Source organism: Leptodactylus fuscus, chromosome 2 (genome assembly GCF_031893055.1).
Source record: "Leptodactylus fuscus isolate aLepFus1 chromosome 2, aLepFus1.hap2, whole genome shotgun sequence".
In the NCBI taxonomy this organism is placed as follows: domain Eukaryota; kingdom Metazoa; phylum Chordata; class Amphibia; order Anura; family Leptodactylidae; genus Leptodactylus; species Leptodactylus fuscus.
Window position 1 is genome coordinate 31,870,003 of NC_134266.1, and position 20,389 is coordinate 31,890,391.

The following is a 20,389-nucleotide window of genomic DNA, read 5'->3' on the forward strand; positions in this document are numbered from 1 at the left end:
ACATTACAGAGCAGACATCCGAGTGACTTCTAATCTACTTAGTCAGATGTCTATCACCTTGTAGCAAACAATGCCACAGAAATACCACTTTTGTTTTGTAAAACTATGATTTATCTTTACCTGCGTGTACATATTAAGATAGCTCTCATGCATTGCCTACCCCTTATGGTGCCTAATCCCATATCAGAAGGATCAATCTGAATAGAAATGACCAATAACATTTTACAAGTATTAGATAAAACTTTTTCACAAAATAATTCCCAATTGTTAACATTCATGGGTTTACAGTATAAACTCATAACCAATAAACACCTAGAGTACCTAGTACATGTACATGGTATATCAAGTACATCTCATATTCACCAGAAGACATATATATATATTCAACGATGGAAAAGAACTCATATCTACTTGTCACCACCCTCTGTGGGACTATCAGCATTCAATTTCTTCATCTGCTCCCTGTGGAGTTTAAAAATGTAACAATATAAACATGAACAAACAGAGCATGTGCATATAGCAAATACATGTAACACATATGTGCCCATTCATATACATACATGCAAACTTCACACTGGAGCTCCAGACACACACACATCCATTAAATCATAAAGAACTTGTCAAATTTTCATATTTTCCTACAAATAATCACAGAGTTAGTTATAATTCCTGCACAGCTGAATATTGAAGAAAAATAAACAAAACATGTGATTTAGATGCCTTCGTCTTCTCCTCAATGTGTATATCACTGGAAAATAAACATAATGATGATTATCTAAAATTTATGACATTAATCCAATTCTAAAGACATTAAATATGATTTAAACAGCCAATACTGATACCAACATTACATATTAATATTTCTGTGCAGTCTTCGAATATTTCCATGGCAGACCCCACTCATCTAGTTGCTACAGATGCTCAGAAACTCTTAAACTATATTTGAGGTTTTGCCTTAAGGGCCAACTGCCAGAATTTTAACATTTTTCTTTATGAGATTTCAATCAAAGTTTTTACCACTGTTACACAAGGTTTTAAAAATCAAATACTGGCATTTCTAAAAACAGCTTAAATTATACAGTTACAAATTGTTAAACCATATATTCATAATTCTCCATACATTATACCAATGATGTTACATCGTATCACTCATAGCTAAAATCTTAGCTAACTGCCGTGTCTCCCCTCCCCCCTTCTTGCTACCAAACCTGTATACCATGATACCTCTGCTGTGGATATATACGAGTCACACTGGGGGGAGGGGCCTGACCTTCATCATCACTCACATGGCACTAACAACACAATGCCATGTGCAGACCAGATTTAACCCTTTATCTGGACTGTGAGTGCTCACTATATATTCCCTTACACTAAGAAAGATATACAAACACTTAATACCTTATTTCTGTAACCATTCCTTACTTAATTTGTTATCCAACTATCCAATATCTTATCAGCAGTTTCTCACCTCCATTTCTAACTGCTCTTTCCTTAAACTATCTCTTGGGTTGATTTCCATACTGGCTGACTCTGCACTCCCCCCATTCTGTTCTTCAATCAGAGCTTATTCCTCTTTGTAACTTATGCTCCTGTATCTGTCCTGCATGATCTAATCTCCATTGGTTCCCAACATTTACTATCAAACAATCCTATCTTAGGAACCCCTGCTCTCTTAAGGATTTTTTTTATTTATTTATTTATTTATTTATTTTTTCTTTTACTTGGGCGGCAACTTCTCTCTCTCATCTCTATTAGTTCATATGGGGTATATTTATTTGGGGGATCACAAAGATTACTCCCCAGAACCACACAGATTTATTTGGGGGATCACACAGATTACTCCCCAGAACCACACAGATTTATTTGGGGGATCACAAAGATTACTCCCCAGAACCACACAGATTTATTTGGGGGATCACACAGATTACTCCCCGGAACCACACAGATTTATTTGGGGGATCACACAGATTACTCCCCGGAACCACACAGATTTATTTGGGGGATCACACAGATTACTCCCCATTTTCACTGAACTAATCTCTGTCTTTTAACTAAGGATGGAGACTGCCTGTACCGCCTTATACACTTTATAACAGATGTATCAATCAAATCACAGCATGGACAGTATACAAAGAGTGAGATTTCCCATCCCCCTTTACAGACAATATATATTCTTTTAGGTTCTTTGCAAAAAGCTTGAGCTATCTATATAAGGAACATATGTGTTTACCTCACACTCGGACAGGAATACAAAAGTTCTTAGAAACACAGATCAAACTGGTAAGATTAAAGTTCTTACCTTGCAGCGCTGACTTTGTTGGATCTGTATTTCCAAGCACTCCTGTAATCTGGTCGTCCGGGGGATCAGCAAACCGTCTCCTCATCTCTCAAGCCGCACGTTTGGGCGCCAATTTCTGTTGAGGTCAAATCATAATACCCCAGAGATATGCTGTCTGTAAAGGAAAAATAATTAACAGGCCAAGATCGGCCTCCGCCATCTTTTAGCCTGGAGAATCATGAAGACACATGGTGGTCGTGTATCAAAATGGATTCTACTTTAATGGTGGCTAGAACAAAGTATATATCACATGGCATAGACAGAACAGGATTGGCTAGTAGAATTAGCATACATCTATTGGTGGAGAAGTTTGTAACAATAGCCCTGATGCATATCTATTGGATAAGAAACTGGAGAGAGGACACACCCCCCTGAGGGCTGGCTTTACTCTAAAATGGAGTCTTGTGAGCACATGGTAGCCGCATGTATCAATCAAAATGGCAGCCATCAGCACATGTCTCAAATACACATCCTAGATGTCTATCTCATGGTATTCTAAAGACAATAGACATCCTTGTTGGAGACAATTAACTTAATTACCCTTCTCTTGTCCCTTTATCTTAAAAAGGGTCTTTGGTCTTTGATCCTTTCCTAACAATGCCCGTGGTTCCTGCCGAACTGTCTCCATTTTAATTAGTTTCTTTGTAAGATAGCATCACCCAATACACAGAGCATAGTATTTACATAACCAGTCTGGCAAGATCCAAACTGCATCTCTCTGGGAGAGAGAGATGGACAGATAGAACCATCTCAGCCCCCACCTCTATACACAATTTTTCATAAGATATTATTGTTCCCCCACACCTTCAACGTCATCACAATTGTATTAGAAACATTTATTAATATTAATTACTAATCATCGGTATGACATTGAAGTATTCTTAAAGGGGTGGTCCAGCCACAGCAAGTTACCACTATCTACAGGATCGGTGGGGTATTCCACTACTGGATCTCGAAAACTGGGGGGTTTTGCTCAGACAGCGGTCGGGTATCACCGGCAGTCCTCATTCAACTCAACACACACTGGGGTGCAAAACACCCCAGTTCTCAAGATCCATGGGTGACACCGCGCTGATCAGCAAGTTACCTCCAGTCCTGTGGATAGGATATTAGATATGATGAGTTGAATTGGTATAAGGCTTGCCATGCCTTACATGAGCAGGACATTGGACTTAATGCATACAGCGTGATATTACATCTTGTGTTTGATTTTGTATTGCAGCCGTAGGTTTTGTGTACCTGCAGATAATGCTGACTACTTTTTTATTATTATTATTATTATTATTATTATTATTATTTTATTTATTGTGAAATTGCTTTCTTTGTAATGTATCTTTCTGTCGGTATTTGAACCCTACAAATTGTACAGCGCTGCGGAATATGTTGGCGCTATATAAATAAAATGTATTATTATTAGTATTATTTTTTTTTTTTTTTTTTGTAGTATTCACTAGGGAAAACCCATGAATTGTCCAGTTGTTTCTTTCAGCTACTGGAAAAAATAAGTGTCCTGCTTGATCTTCAGGTGGATTCTGCCTGAGAACTCCCATTGTGCATGAGAGGTGGAAAATTCAGCCTGGGAGATGCAGAATTTGACGTGGAATTTGGTGAAGTGGAAAAATTCAGCATCAAATTTTTGAAGCTGAATTTTTCATTTAGGAAAAGTTCTGCCATGTGAATATTTTTCCAAAAGGTCACCTTGTTACTAACAAATTGAGCATTAGCAGTTTGATCGAATTGTGCAGCAAAAACCTCAAGTGTATGTGTATAGTGACTATATCAATAATGCAATTTAATTGTGTATACCAAATATTTGCAGTGTGGTGAGGCCTGTGCTCATTTTGAAGTGCATCTGTGTGTACCTATACGTGCACCTATCTGTGTGTAACTATACCTGCACCTAACTGTGTCTACCTATACCTGCAACTGTGTGTACCTTCGCCTGCACCTGTTTGTGTGTACCTATACCTGGACCTATCTGTGTGTACCTATACCTCCACCTATAGTGTTGGCCAAAAGTATTGGCACCCCTGCAATTCTGTCAGATAATACTCATTTTCTTCCAGAAAATGGTTGCAATCACACATTCTTTGGTATTATTATCTTCATTTAATTTGTCTTCAATGGAAAACCACAAAAAGAATTGTCAAAAAGCCAAATTGGATATAATTACACAGCAAACATAAAAAAGGGGTGGACAACAGTATTGGCACTGTTTGAAAAATCATGTGATGCTTCTCTAATTTGTGTAATTAACAGCACCTGTTACTTACCTGAGGCACCTAACAGGTGGTGGCAATAACTAAATCACACTTGCAGCCAGTTGAAATGGATTAAAGTTGACTCAACCTCTGTCCTGTGTCCTTGTGTGTACCACATTGAGCATGGAGAAAAGAAAGAAGACCAAAGAACTGTCTGAGGACTTGAGAAGCAAAATTGTGAGAAAGCATGAGCAATCTCAAGGCTACAAGTCCATCTCCAAAGACCTGATTGTTCCTGTGTCTACCGTGCGCAGTGTCATCAAGAAGTGTAAAGCCCATGGCACTGTGGCTAACCTCCCTAAATGTGGACAGAAAAGAAAAATTGACGAGAGATTTCAACGCAAGATTGTGCGGATGGTGGATAAAGAACCTCGACTAACATCCAAACAAGTTCAAGCTGCCCTGCAGTCCGAGGGTACAACAGTGTCACCCCGTACTATCCGTCGGCATCTGAATGAAAAGGGACTGTATGGTAGGAGACCCAGGAAGACCCCACTTCTTACTCAGAGACATAAAAAAGCCAGGCTGGAGTTTGCCAAAACTTACCTGAGAAAGCCAAAAACGTTTTGGAAGAATGTTCTCTGGTCAGATGAGACAAAAGTAGGAAAAGGCATCAACATAGAGTTTACAGGAAAAAAAGAGGCCTTCAAAGAAAAGAACACGGTCCCTACAGTCAAACATGGCGGAGGTTCCCTGATGTTTTGGGGTTGCTTTGCTGCCTCTGGCACTGGACTGCTTGACCGTGTGCATGGCATTATGAAGTCTGAAGACGACCAACACATTGTGCAGCATAATGTAGGGCCCAGTGTGAGAAAGCTGGGTCTCCCTCAGAGGTCAGGGGTCTTCCAGCAGGACAATAACCCAAAACACACTTCAGGTCAGCACTAGAAAATGGTTTGAGAGAAAGCCCTGGAGACTTGTAAAGTGGCAGCAATGAGTCCAGCCCTGAATCCCATAGAACACCTGTGGGGGAGAGATCTCTTGATGGCAGTTTGGAGAAGGCCCCTTCACATCTCAGGGGGGACCTGGAGCAGTTTGCCAAAGAAGAATGGTCTAAAATTCCAGCAGAGCCTTGTAAGAAACTCATTGCTGGTTACCGGAAGCGGTTGTGCGCAGTTATTGTGTCTAAAGGTTGTGCTACCAAGTATTAGGCTGAGGGCGCCAATACTTTTGTCCGGCCTATTTTTGGAGTTTTGTGTAAAATGATCAATGATTTGACTTTTTTTTCATTCTCTTTTGTGTTTTTTCATTGCAAGCAAAATAAATGAAGATATTACCAAAGAGTTTGTGCTTACAATCATTTTCTGGAAGACACTGAGTATTATCTGACAGAATTGCAGGGGTGCCAATACTTTTGGCCAGCACTGTATCTGTGTGTACCAATTTCACCTTTGGTGGTGCTGCAGAGGAATTGAACACTTGATCCCTGGTTCCCCACAATTGATCATTGGATCTCCTAGCAATGGCGCCAGGGGCAGACGCAGACAACTGAGGGCCCCTGTGCAAGAACAGTTTTAGTTATCCCTTTTTTTCAGGTATCTTCAACAATTCCGTTTTCTTTAACAGTCCACCAATAATAGTTAGCCATGGAGTTCATTAGCTTAGACACATCAGTCGGATGCCCCATCATGTTATCGGACCACTGTGACTCCCATCCGATTCTGAGACTGATGGGGCACTGGCCTCCAAGTTTGGCAGGGGACTGCAGCTAATCCATTATGAAATGTTTGTTCCATATTGTATATAAACCTCATGATACACTGCTTTATAGTATACAAGCGGTGTCTAGTAACGCATTGCTGGCATATGGCCATTATTGTCCGATAGGCCAATAGTTCCTGACCGCTGTCACCCCTGCCAAATTTTAGAACAAGTGGCAGTCGCCGGATCACACATTGGCTATAGCTGGTGGTGGTCCCGGCAGTCTGACCCCACCAAATGGATATTAATAGTGATTTGCCATCGGTGAGTATCCTGAGACAATATGGAAGGAAATGCTTTAGTCGGCAATAAATCCTGAGCTGCAATAATCTGTATACAGTGACTGTGTCGGTAAGGAATATATAACAGTAAGCTTGTGTTAGACATTTCTGAACAATCTGTATTTATTGCGCTCGTGTTATTATCATTTTGGCCTAGGGCGTCTTCACTGTAATGAGCCGGATATCCACAGATCACGGTGGCTGAAGCAGACATTGGAGTCCTTTGTACCATGGCCCCATGTGAATGCCATCTCTACGTCTCAGCTGGATGGGAGGCTTATAGGGAACGTACATGCCAACTCATATGACAAGGTCTGTATTGTTTTAGGATGGCGTGCTTTGTTCTCTCTGCATAGTTTACCTTTACATACTGGAAAGATTCCAGAATATTCTTCTTCTCTTCACCTTTCACTTGTTAAAATAATATGGGGCTGAGCTTCTGGGACAGGTTTGTGGTCCTATACTGTATGTAGTGAGTGCTCACCATAGCCTATCAACCCAGATAGATAGGTTATGGTTACCTAAATCAAACAGTGTTGTTCTATTTCTATTCCCACGTTACTTTTGATTTTGCTGAGTTCTTTGGTGCCACAAGAGTGTTGTCATTGCTCCAAAGAGATAAGAGGTAAACGGCAATATCTCGGCAACAGAGGCAGCGATTCACAAGGGGGAACACCATTTGATTAAGGTAAACCTAACCTATCTATCTGCAGGTTAATATGCTGGGTTCCGGTGACCGACTCCCTATAATAGTAAAAGGAGGTAATTTCTATGGGTTTATAATTTTGGACTAATCTAATACTCAGCTTATTTTTTGCAGGATGTGCAGATTTTTCCTAGTCTGATTGTGGTCCTGTTTTTACGCCATAGGTCTTAGTAGATGCCCCTTGTTCCAATGACAGAAGTTGGTTGTTCTCATCTGATGTCCAACAAGCAGCAGAACGAATATCCCAAAGGAAAACCCTCCCTGCGATACAAACCGAGTTACTCAGGTACAGGAGACTCTTCTCTTCTTCTGGATTGATGGCTCTCCTTATTGAATTAGATATATAATAGGGATAAAAGGGAACCTGTCAGCAGGTCTGGTGTCTCAGTGTGGTCTCAGCTTGTGGTACACGTACCCCTGGGGTGAGAGTGCTCCCTATAATGGTGGTTTGTGGGGTTTGCCACCCAATAAACTACTATTATACTGCAGGGTCATGATGGGGTCATGAGGTCACAGATATTTACCTAGCCCCCTCATTCTATGGGGTGACTCTCACAAAAATTTGGGTTCTTTTATGACAAGTAGTTCTATAATTGGAGTTTCCCTGTAAAGGGGTTTTCTGACCCTAAATGCATTATAAATAGTAGGATCCTGCAGACTTCTGCTGCTGTCGTCCCTTGTATAGGATGGTGCTGGGGATGGCTGCTTGCACTCCTTGTACACTGCTATGGATTCTGACACCCAAAGGTAGCCGGATCAGCAGATCTATGGTGAGTCCAGGTGTCAGACCTCCAGATCGGATGCTGAGGATTTATCCTGTAGGTCATCAGTATCAAAAATGCATCTGAAGCCAGAAAACCCCTTTAACTTTGCTGGAGATAAATCTTGTACTCATCTCCGGCAGCTCCCGTCACATGCACAGTGCACCGTAGAGGCCGAGGACAGTCAAGCTGTCTTCACTGCTTAGTATACAGAGATATATTGTCTTACTGCCAGGATCAATGCCGATAGCGATGCCAACAGAGTGAGGACACTCCTTATTTCTTCTAGAACAGCCTCAGCAGTGTGATCACTGAGATTGGTTAAAGTTGGAGTCCTAAGGATGATGGTCAAAATGGCCGTTTTGCATCTGATCGGCAGCCATTTTCACAGATCCCTCATACATTACTGTGTATGGAGGGATCTGCAAATAGATAACAATAAAACAAGATCTATATTTTGGCAGTCTATTATAACGCCGACATATCGGTCATGTGAATAACCCTTGTACACATACAGTGAAATTAATGCAGCATTTGTTAAAATGATTTCACACGGCCGATATTCACTGTTGTGTGGTTATAACCCAAGACCCCATGCACATAACCAAGCACGCTTCCAATGTGGGGGCTGAGTTTGTAGCAGTCACTCCGAGTCTCACCCTGGTTCATTTCGCTGAAAACATGGCCCCACTTCGGATATGCACTCAGTATGGGGCAACATGGTGGCTCAGTGGTTAGCAGTGAAGCCTTGCAACGCTGGAGTCCTGGGTTCAAATCCTGCCAATAACAACATCTGCAAGGAGTTTGTGTGTTCTCCCTGTGTTTGTGTGGATTTCCTCCAATACTCCAAAGACGTACTGATAGGGAAAAATGTACATTGTGATCCCTATATGGGGCTCACCATCTACATTAAAAAAAAAAAGGATACGCACTCTGTCGTGTGCATGGGGTCTTACCATGATAGCACTGGGCCTAATAAGTGGAATGTCCTAACAGAGGGGCTCAAATAATTAAAAAAAAAATAAAAACATTTTTAACCTACTGCCACAAAAACCATATAAGTCTAAGGGCTCGTTCACACGGTGTAACGTGCCGCGTGATGTGGCACGTGTACGCTGCGGGACCCTTTGCGTGCCATACACGCTCCCATTGATTTCAATGGGAGCGGGGATCGTATGCACCGCGCTAGTTTGCAGCCGTGAATAAATGCAAAGGATCCCGCGGCGTACACGTGCCACATCACTCGGCACTTTACACTGTGTGAACGAGCCCTAAGGGCCCACGTAGCGTCCTGCTTCCATCATACCTGTGGGGAAACTGCCAGCTTTTCAGTAGGTATGAGGGTAAGTTCACACAGGGTTTTTTGGACCAGAAGCTGAGGTGGAGGCCGCCTTAGGTTCCGATCCAAAACACAGGTAGCCGCGACTGAATACCAGTGCACTGCACCGGCACCAGTCGTGCCCTCTGCTATGGATTAGGCCCAATCAATGCACCTAGTCAGGAGGAGTAAGGCAAAATGGCCTGAAGACCTTGCTTCTTTTTTCGGGAGCCGGAACAAGCCAGCTCCCGGAAAAAAAACACCTGACTGGTTCCCATTGATTTCAATGGGAGCCATCTTTTTGATCAGGATATTGAGGCGAATACGGCCTCAAAATCCTGACCAAGAATCTCCGTGTGAACTTAATTGACATGCTGCAATTTCCAAAATCGCAACAGTTTGGGAAATCACAGCATGTCCACAGCGTGTTTTTTTCCGCACTGTGACTAGAATCCCATCCACTATATAGTGACTGATGCGTCGTAAACTGCGGCTTTGCCACCACGTGGGGCCCCGACTTTATACCTACATATATATTCTATATGTCCACGCTTGTTCAGTAAGTGTATACCCCTTATTACGTAACGCTGTACGCAGCCTCCATTGCAGATATGAGCTGGGCCTAAACTGCAGACTCTTACGATTGGTACAAGTTATAAAACTTTTCAGTGACTTTTGCGCTTCTTGTGTCTTTCACGTTCAGATGTTTTCCTTTACGTTCTGCTTGACTTGCCTCCTCTCTGGCCGCCGTTCAGTTTGTAATATTTCTTTTTCGAGCCCAGGTAGTTTTGTATTTGTCGCTGCTCGCCTCCTGCCCCGCCGCTGCCTTCCATTTCCAGAGTCTGGCAGCATCCAGCGGGAGAGCATGACCTCTTGTTCCTGTATTTGTCTTTCTCTGAAATATGCTTCCCTACTGGACTGTGTTAAATCCATTACCGTTCTTGAGAGCTTCTATCCCGTCCGCTTCTCCTTTCTGTCAGCCGGCCAGCACAGCGATATGGAAATGGGTTGGGATATTTTTACTAAGGTGCGATATGTCTTGAGCATTTTTCATGAGATTTATTTGCTTGGTTGTAAAAACAATCTGTCTGCCCTCAACAATTTACTTTATATAGATTACTAAATTAATTTATAGGTGATTATGAGTCTCCTCTGTCGTACGGCATAGTCACTCAGGTCTGCAGTCTCTTAGTTTATAGCTTTCTTATTAAAGCAGGCCATGTGATATGTAATATTATATGTACAGCCAGCTTAAAGGGGTTGTCTGCGGCTCAGTGATGACTGATCTATAGGATAGATCATAAGTATTAAATTCATGGGGACATGGACCCTTCACTGATGCTGGAAGCCGTATACAAATTATACAGCTGGAGGCTACACTGCACCTATTGAAGTGAATGGCAGTAGAACTACATTTCCCAGACATCACTGCCACAATATACGTATACACTGTACTCAACTTCTGGCTCTGTACACTGTAGCAGTGTCACCAGGAAACTGCAACTGTGTTACAATTCACATCACTAAGAGCAGAGTTCCGATAATTGACCCCCACTGATCCTCATTCAGAACACATGCACACTTGGCCAAATCAATTGTGCATGTGTGTCTCTTCCCTGTTTCCAAGAACGTGGCCAAGTTCACCCAGACTTTTGTCTTTGCTCCTGATCTTAAGTCGGGGCCCCACGGACCGGAACCGCCACGATTTGCCCGCAGTGGAGACGCTGCGGGAAAAATCACGGCGTTGTGCAGTGCAGGCAAAGTGGATGAGATTCATGCGAATCCCATCCCCACTTTGCAGAAAAGATTGCAGCGCGGACACGCTGAGATTTGCAAAGCCGTTGCAGCTTTGCAAGCTGCAACATGTCAATTATATCTATATATAGATATAATATTAAGAGAAAGTCCGCAGAGGAAAACTCTGTGAACTTTCTCTTAAAAGCGCTGCGGAAAGAACCACAATGCGTTCACGCAGCAGTTCTTCCCGCAGTGCTTTAGTGCTGCGGATACGGCCCGTGGGGCCTTAGCCTTACAGAGGAATAGACTGCCTGCACTTGCCTATGACTTTAGGCTAAAAATTTTTTGCAAATGCAGATTTCATCTTATTTGATGGGATAAACACTGAAGTCTAACGCAGCAAACCCCTCTTATGGTATAGGTGTAAGGGACAGGCGCCCTTTCAATTTCCGGGGCCCCATTGATTATAGCACAGTCTCTTCTTTTCCTCACTGTGGCGCGCAGTCTTTGGAGTAGCGTGATGAGATCTAGACATTGAAAATATTTCATAAAATGGGACATAAAAGCCACCGTGGAATTCCGAACAATGGCGATTTTTTTTCCTTAGTAAAATGAAAAACGCTGAGTTCAAAGAACATTCTGATTGATCTGTGAAATACTTGAGTGTCTTATTGGGGTAATGCATCATGTCATTTATTTGGTAGGGTGGAATCAATCATAAGCCTTCGCCCTCCTTTATAATTTTCTCACTCTGGATTTGACATGAAAAATCAAATCTGTGAAGCTGTAGGGAAAGCCGAGGCATACATCATTGTTACTTGTGCTAACCCTCCGTGTTGTGCAGACGTGTCACTGCGAATATCTCTCCGGCTCCATGATAGTACTGATCGTTATCCTATGGTATTAAGCCGCCGCAGAGGTTGTGGCACCACGTGAATACACATTGGGAGGTCTAAAGGTTGCAGAAATAAACCTAAAATTCCAATCCGTCATTGTCACGCTACGCTAAATGGTATACAACAAAGTAATCTGGTATCCATCGAGAGCTTAGACTTTCTAAAGTATTTCTGTGCTACACGGGACCATCGCTGCACCACTAACGTGAAGATCTGTGTTCTCTTTCCAAAGACGTTCTGCAGCAGCTATGATATGTATTATACAGCACATTCACACGGTTGTGAGGGGAAATTTGGGATCATTGTTCAGTTGAATCCAACCAAGGACAACATTGACAAGGAGTTTGTATGTTCTCCTCGTGTTTGTGTGGGTTTCCACCCACCCTCCAAAGACATACTGGTAGGGAATGTACCGTATATACTCGAGTATAAGCCGAATTTTTCAGCACAGTTTTTGTGCTGAAAAAGACCCCATCGGCTTATACTTAAGTCAGCAAAAAAATTTTTTTTATATATATACATTTTTTTTTTTAGGGGGGGGGGGGGTCTATGACCAGCCGCAATATCAATGTATAGAATATCCCATAAAATAGTGGGAAAAAAAGAAGCTTTAAATTTTTTTTTATTTTTTTTTAAAGAAAAAGTTGTAAATCTCTCCTTTCCCTAGAATACTTACAAAAGTAGAAAATGACTGTGAAACACATACACATTAGGTATCCCTGTGTCTTACAGTGCCCGGTCTACTGAATATAGGGGATCTGCAGTGCTCCTGTTCCGTCGGGAAGGGGTTAATAGGAGCACTGCAGATACCCTATATTCAGCCAGACTGAATTCCAAGTGGGGGGGAAAAAAAACAGTCCTCAAGCTCAGGGAAGGGGCAGACAGACAACCAAAACACCCCCTCCCCTTCCCCAACAACTACTGCACCCAAAAACTTCGAACATTTTAATTTTGTAAATTTTCCAGTAGCTGCTGCATTTCCCCTCCTCGGCTTATACTCGAGTCAATAAGTTTTCCCAGTTTTTTGTGGTAAAATTAGGGGCCTCGGCTTATATTCGGGTCGGCTTATACTCGAGTATATACAGTATATTGTGACCCCTATATGGGACAGGGTTGACAATATATCTGTAAAGAATTTGATGGCGCTAAATAAATAATTGTGAAACTCATTTTACTTAAAGGGGTTTTCCTGGCCCCAAAAGTCTGTTTCATAATGATGACCTGTCCACAGGATTAGGTTAACAGTATCCAATTTGTTGGGGGTGAGATATCCTTCGGCGTAGACAGGAAGCAGAGGCAGTCTCCTCCTACATAAGTAATGGGAACTACCACTATACAGTGGACAAAGCTATTACGTAGAAGCAGAGCTCTTTTCAATCCCTTTCCTTTGTAGCCAAAACAGATGATCTGTGCAGGATCCAGGTGTTGGACCCCAACGGATCAGAAAGTAATGACCGGACCTATTCTGTTGGTATGAGAAACACACCTGGCGCTGAAAAAAATCTGCCTGCAAAAAACTCTGAGTGCACATTCCCTGATGTGCAAGTTTCTCATGACTTAGTTTATGGTGGACGGAATTGGTTGGTTCCTTGACTTAGGTGTCTTATGCTGATTTGGAAAAATATGCAAAAAATTTTTTCCAACATGTAAATAGGAAAACTAGCCCCCTTAAACTGCCCCCTAGAGGGCAGCAATCAGAGGCACTGTTTTCCTATTTACATATTGGAAAACAGATTTGCATATTTTTTCCCATAATCCCCCAGTGGGCCGAAAAAGGCTTTGTAAGTTTCCATATGCCTGTGAAGGTGCTCACTTCTTAAGGAGTGATATTATCCCCAGATCCTATGCTGATTTGGTGATTGATTTTCTGGATAAAACCTAGCTGGGATAAAATCAAACCTAAATGGTGTTTTCTTAGATTTAGTTGTTATGTTATAAAACTAAAAGGTTTCTATAAGGTATTGAGAAGGGTATAGTGAACAGATGGGGTCAGAACAGGGAAACGAAGATATGGCAACAGGGCAAAGCATTCAGTAATGTAGTCAGAAGAGACAAGGGTCGGGTAACATTGGTTAAGCTGAGCTATGTATGAGGTTCCTATAGTGGGCAACCCTTAAAGGGCTTATCCAGCTTCCAAAAAATATCTGCAAACCCATCCACAGCAGTGCTAAATCCTCACTGTTCCCTTGTGTAGCCTTTGCTTGGCTTTATTTTACTTGCTGCTCCTTGTATCATTGTTATTTGCATGGAGTGAATGTGTGAACAAACTACATTTCCCATGATTCATCTGCCTGCTCTCACTCTCTGTGTACCCCTTCCTTCTGCACTCTACCTTGCGACGAAATAACAGGTAATAAACCATTCCCACATCAGAGATCATATGCTCCTATGAAGTTTTGTTTGCTGGCTGAACTGCTTACAAGGAGGGGTAGTGAGCTTGCAAATCAAACGTCACAGCTGAGGTCACTGAAAATAAGTCAGATAAACGGGGCTAAATTTAAACAGGATCTATATTAGGAAGTGTTTTGTATTGATGTATACTGCTATTTTCTTGTGCAAGATTAAAATGACGATTTAATTGGGTCAGAATTTTGGTGCTCGGGCGATGGGGACAGAATTTTGGTGCATCAGAGACAGATTTTTTTTTTATTTGTAAAATATAAGCCAGAAGATCCGTACAACAGATTTATAAATATGTCTAGAAATACAAACAGGATTCATAGTTTTAGACATGTAAAGTTGGACAGTATTGATAAATTCAGCAATAACAAGAAAGCGAGAAATAATCTCCTTATAGCCAGGGCTGTGTAGTCAAGGACCAGATTTGGATGTAGCCAGAGAAAAGTTACCGGCTTCAAAATAAAATTATAAAAAATTTTTTTTATTATTAAATACTCGTATGAGGCCACACGGTGGCTCAGTGGTTAGCACTGCAGCCTTGCAGCGCTGGGTCCTGGTGTTCAAATCCCGCCAAGGGCAAAAATCCATCTGCAAGGAGTTTGTATGTTCTCCCCGTGTTTGCATGGATTTCCATCCCATATTCCAAAAAGACGTACTGATAGGGAAAAATATACATTGTGAGCTCTATGTGGGGCTCACAATCTACATAAAAAAAAAAAAAAAAAAAAAATACTCGTAATTGTTAATATTCTATAATGAATTAGATGCAAGGCTTGTTACATATTTGCGTTCCTAGGAGTTCAGTCTGTAGTATTATAGTGAATTAGAGAATTCTTACAGCTTCCGACTGACCATGGTTGGTTACCTATCTCTGGCTCTGCTGCATTGTCCGCCGCTGTCGACCATCTTCAATAACGTCCGGGACGTCATGTGACCGGGGGGGAACCTGCGTCGCAACGCATATGGATGCAGGTCCCGGTCATGTGACGTCAGGGACTTCACACAAGTAGGCAAGAAAGCCTGCACGGAGCCCGGACAGGTAAGTAACACTGTTTGTTGAGTTATTCCAGCCAGTAACGGCCTATTAGAAAAAAACAAAAATGCAGCAGTAGCGGCTGTCCCCAGGCCCCTAATCTGTTACCCCGGTAGTTACGCCCCTGCCACCTAGGTGCAGGAGATATTGGTACCGTTAGTTTCAGCACTGATATCCATCCACGGTCAGAAGTGTGCGCCTTACTACTGGGCTGTGAGGAATGCCCCCTGACAGTACAAGGCTATGTAAGAGTACAGTCAGGGGTTGCATTTCTCACAGTCCAGTGATGTCGCTGAGCAGTATGTGCCGATATCCCCAGTACAGGGGCACATCCCGGGAGAGATGACAGTGTGTGGAATTGAGTGCACTGCCAACTTTATAGCCGGTGCCTGAGGATGTGAAACGTCCACTTCAACTATAGCGCCCAGTTCTCCGATTTACAAGGCTTCTATTTCCCTGCACATATGACCCATCCTGCTTATTTGCTGATCCCACCATGGTACAGGCTGGGCCATGACTAAGAGTCATGAAATGTGAAATAACCAAATTTAAGGATTTTCCTACCTGTACATTCAAGGAAAACATTGCAGTCTATGTGGGCGAGTGACGCATTCTCTTTTTGTAGGACGTGTATTGGCAGATCATTTGCAGCATTGAACATTTTTAGAGGGCGATGACTGAAAGCGACATGTTCAGAGGAAATTGGACCATCAGTCTTTATTACACATTACATGCCAGGGGGATATATAGATCTTCTATAGGTGTACTAGGGGAAATGTCAGGGAACACTGAAGGCCGTTGAGTCAGGGCAGCTCTGATCAGGGGGATGTTGTCTTTTAGTTAATGTTCCACATATTTCATTTTAATGTTATTAGTTAAAGGGATATTCCCCATGATCTGCCATACTAGTTCTCTCTATTACAGTTTCGGAAAAATTCCCATTCTCACAATAGGTTATTGTACCCCATCACCTCTACTTGCCTTCTATTGTTTTTGTCTTTTTTTCCACTGTTCAAAAGGTCCACAAATGAGTATCTATCTATCTATCTATCTATCTATCTATCTATCTATCTATCTATCTATCTATCCATGGATCGATCGATCTATCTATCTATCTATCTATCTATCTATCTATCTATCTGTCTCCTATCTATCTATTTATCTATCAATCGATTTATACTGTATATCTATATCTATCTATCTATCTATCTATCTATAGATCTATCTATCTATGGATCTATCTATCTATCTATCTATCTATCTATCTATCTATCTATCTATCTATGGATCTATCTATTTATCTATCTATCTATCTCATATCTATCCATGGATCTATTTATCTATCTATCTATCTATCTATCTATCTATCTGTCTCCTATCTATCTATTTATCTATCGATCGATTTATACTGTATATCTATATCTATCTATCTATCTCCTATCTATCCATGGATCTATCTATCTATCTATCTATCTATCTATCTATCTATCTATCTATCTCATATCTATCCATGGATCTATCTATCTATCTATCTATCTATCTATCTATGGATCTATCTATCTATCTATCTATCTATCTATCTATCTATCTATCTATCTGTCTCCTATCTATCTATTTATCTATCGATCGATTTATACTGTATATCTATCTATCTATGGATCTATCTATCTATCTATGGATCTATCTATCTCCTATCTATCCATGGATCGATCGATCGATCTATCTATCTATGGATCTATCTATCTATCTCCTATCTATCCATGGATCGATCGATCGATCTATCTATCTATGGATCTATCTATCTATCTATCTATCTATCTATCTATCTATCTATGGATCTATCTATCTTTCTATCTATCTATCTATCTATCTATCTAATATCTATCCATGGATCTATCTATCTATCTATCTATCTATCTGTCTCCTATCTATCTATTTATCTATCGATCGATTTATACTGTATATCTATATCTATCTATCTATCTATCTATCTATCTATCTATCTATCTATCTATCTATCATCTATCTATCTATCCATGGATCTATCTATCTATCCATCCATGGATCGATCTATCTATCTATCTATCTATCTATCTATCTATCTATCTGTCTCCTATCTATCTATTTATCTATCGATCGATTTATACTGTATATCTATATCTATCTATCTATCTATCTATCTATCTATCTATCTATCTATGGATCTATCTATCTATCTATGGATCTATCTATCTATTTATCTATCTATCTCCTATCTATCCATGGATCGATCTATCTATCTATCTATCTATCTATCTATCTATCTATCTATCTATGGATCTATCTATCTATCTATGGATCTATCTATCTATCTATCTATCTATCTATCTATCTATCTATCTCATATCTATCCATGGATCTATCTATCTATCTATGGATCTATCTATCTATCTATCTATCTATCTATCTATCTGTCTCCTATCTATTTATCTATCGATCGATTTATACTGTATATCTATATCTATCTATCTATCTATCTATGGATCTATCTATCTATCTATGGATCTATCTATCTATCTATGGATCTATCTATCTATGGATCTATCTATCTATCTATGGATCTATCTATCTATCTATCTATCTATCTATCTATCTATCTATCTATCCATGGATCTATCTATCTATCTATCTATCTATCTATCTATCTATCTATCTATCTCATATCTATCCATGGATCGATCTATCTATCTATCTATCTATCTATCTATCTATCTATCTATCTATCTATGGATCTATCTATCTATCCATGGATCTATCTATCTATCTATCTATCTATCTATCTATCTATCTATCTATCTATCTATCTATCCATGGATCTATCTATCTATCTATCTATCTATCTATCTATCTATCTCATATCTATCCATGGATCTATCTATCTATCTATCTATCTATCTATCTATCTGTCTGTCTCCTATCTATCTATCGATCGATTTATACTGTATATCTCTATCTATCTATCGATCTATCTATCTATCTATCTATCTATCTATCTATCTATCTATCTATCTATCTATCTATCTATCTATCCATGGATCTATCTATCCATCCATGGATCTATCTATCTATCTATCTATCTATCTATCTATCTATCTATCTATCTCATATTCATTTACCTGTCTCTACCTTTTTTTATTACCACTGTTTTACTATCCGTTTTTACGACGCTTTCTGACCTCCCGCATAAAATAAAATCTATGTATCAGGCCCATTATTGGCCTTCTTCTGAATTGCAAGCAAGACTTACACATTTTATTTGCAATTGCTTTAGAGTTTATGAACATATTCGGCGGCTGCTCTTGGGAGTAGATTGAAATTCTATCTATCTATCTATCTATCTATCTATCTATCTATCTCCTATCTATCCATGGATCGATCGATCTATCTATCTATCTATCTATCTATCTATCTATCTATCTATCTATCTATCTATCTATCTATGGATCTATCTATCTATCTATGGATCTATCTATCTTTCTATCTATCTATCTATCTATCTATCTATCTATCTATCTCATATCTATCCATGGATCTATCTATGGATCTATCTATCTTTCTATCTATCTATCGATCTATCTATCGATCTATCTATCTATCTATCTATCTATCTATCTATCTATCTATCTATCTATCTATCTATCTATCTATCTATCTATCTATCCATGGATCTATCTATCCATCCATGGATCGATCTATCTATCTATCTATCTATCTATCTATCTATCTATCTATCTATCTATCTATCTATCTATCTATCTATCTATCTATCTATCTATCTATCTATCTATCTATCTATCCATGGATCTATCTATCTATCTATCTATCTATCTATCTATCTATCTATCTATCTATCTATCTATGGATCTATCTATCTATCTATCTATCTATCTATCTATCTATCTATCTATCTCATATTCATTTACCTGTCTCTACCTCTTTATTACCACTGTTTTACTATCCGTTTTTACGACGCTTTCTGACCTCCCGCATAAAATAAAATCTATGTATCAGGCCCATTATTGGCCTTCTTCTGAATTGCAAGCAAGACTTACACATTTTATTTGCAATTGCTTTAGAGTTTATGAACATATTCGGCGGCTGCTCTCGGGAGTAGATTGAAATTCTTTGTATTGGAATAAAAAGAAAAAGGTAATTGAAAATAAGAAAAAAAAAGAAGGTAACATCCTTTGCCGCACTGGAAAGCAAACAAAATAAAACTGTTAAAATGAGCATTAAGCAAATAATTGAAAGGAATCCGTGAATTGCTGCAAATGTGGATAGTGCTGTATTTCCTGCAAGTTTATGAGCTGTATCGTACAGCGCAGGTAGGGACGGCGAGATAGCGGGCAGCGTGCCCCGTGGAACAGAAGATGGCAGTGTTGGCACACGGACACCTTCTAATTAATACAGTCGGGATTTATCCGGAGCGACTTGTTTCAACTTTCTTTTAACATTGAAAACGGTTAAATTATGGTATCATTAAATCTGACCCTTTTTTCCGAATCCGGCATATCTGTTCTTACATTAGAGCATACTGTATATTTAAGAAGCCAAAATACTAAGGATGGAAAATACAGGCTTTACACGTGAAAGGAAAGGTCTTTTTGTCCTGCATTTTTAATCTCTTCTTCTGATGTCGGTGGCGGACATGTTTAAAGGGATCAGCTCCTTCATGTGTGTGGGCGTCCATATCTTATGTTAATGGGGTGAATGTATTAAATAGGGGAAAGAGCTTTTAATAAGCTTGTTTAACATCGAAGCGCTTATATCTTAATGGGGGTGAAGTGTGAGGGCTTAGGAGATTCACAGATCATATGTTGGAAGAATTAAAGGAGCTTCTGAGATGTACAGAAATTGAAATAGGAACAGGAAATAGGATAAAATGAAAAAAGTTATACGCAATCCCCCACCACTCCAG

General features: G+C 40.2%; 1 protein-coding gene across 1 annotated transcript in view; it reads left to right on the forward strand.

The window, feature by feature from the left end:
• NSUN3 (NOP2/Sun RNA methyltransferase 3) overlaps positions 1 to 20,389 on the forward strand; it is a 47,924-nt gene that overhangs the window by 13,432 nt on the left and 14,103 nt on the right. Inside the window, exons 4-5 of the mRNA XM_075263561.1 lie at positions 6,739 to 6,893; positions 7,452 to 7,573. Coding sequence (XP_075119662.1) covers positions 6,739 to 6,893; positions 7,452 to 7,573 — 277 coding nt within the window. The remainder of the gene's footprint in view (positions 1 to 6,738; positions 6,894 to 7,451; positions 7,574 to 20,389) is intronic.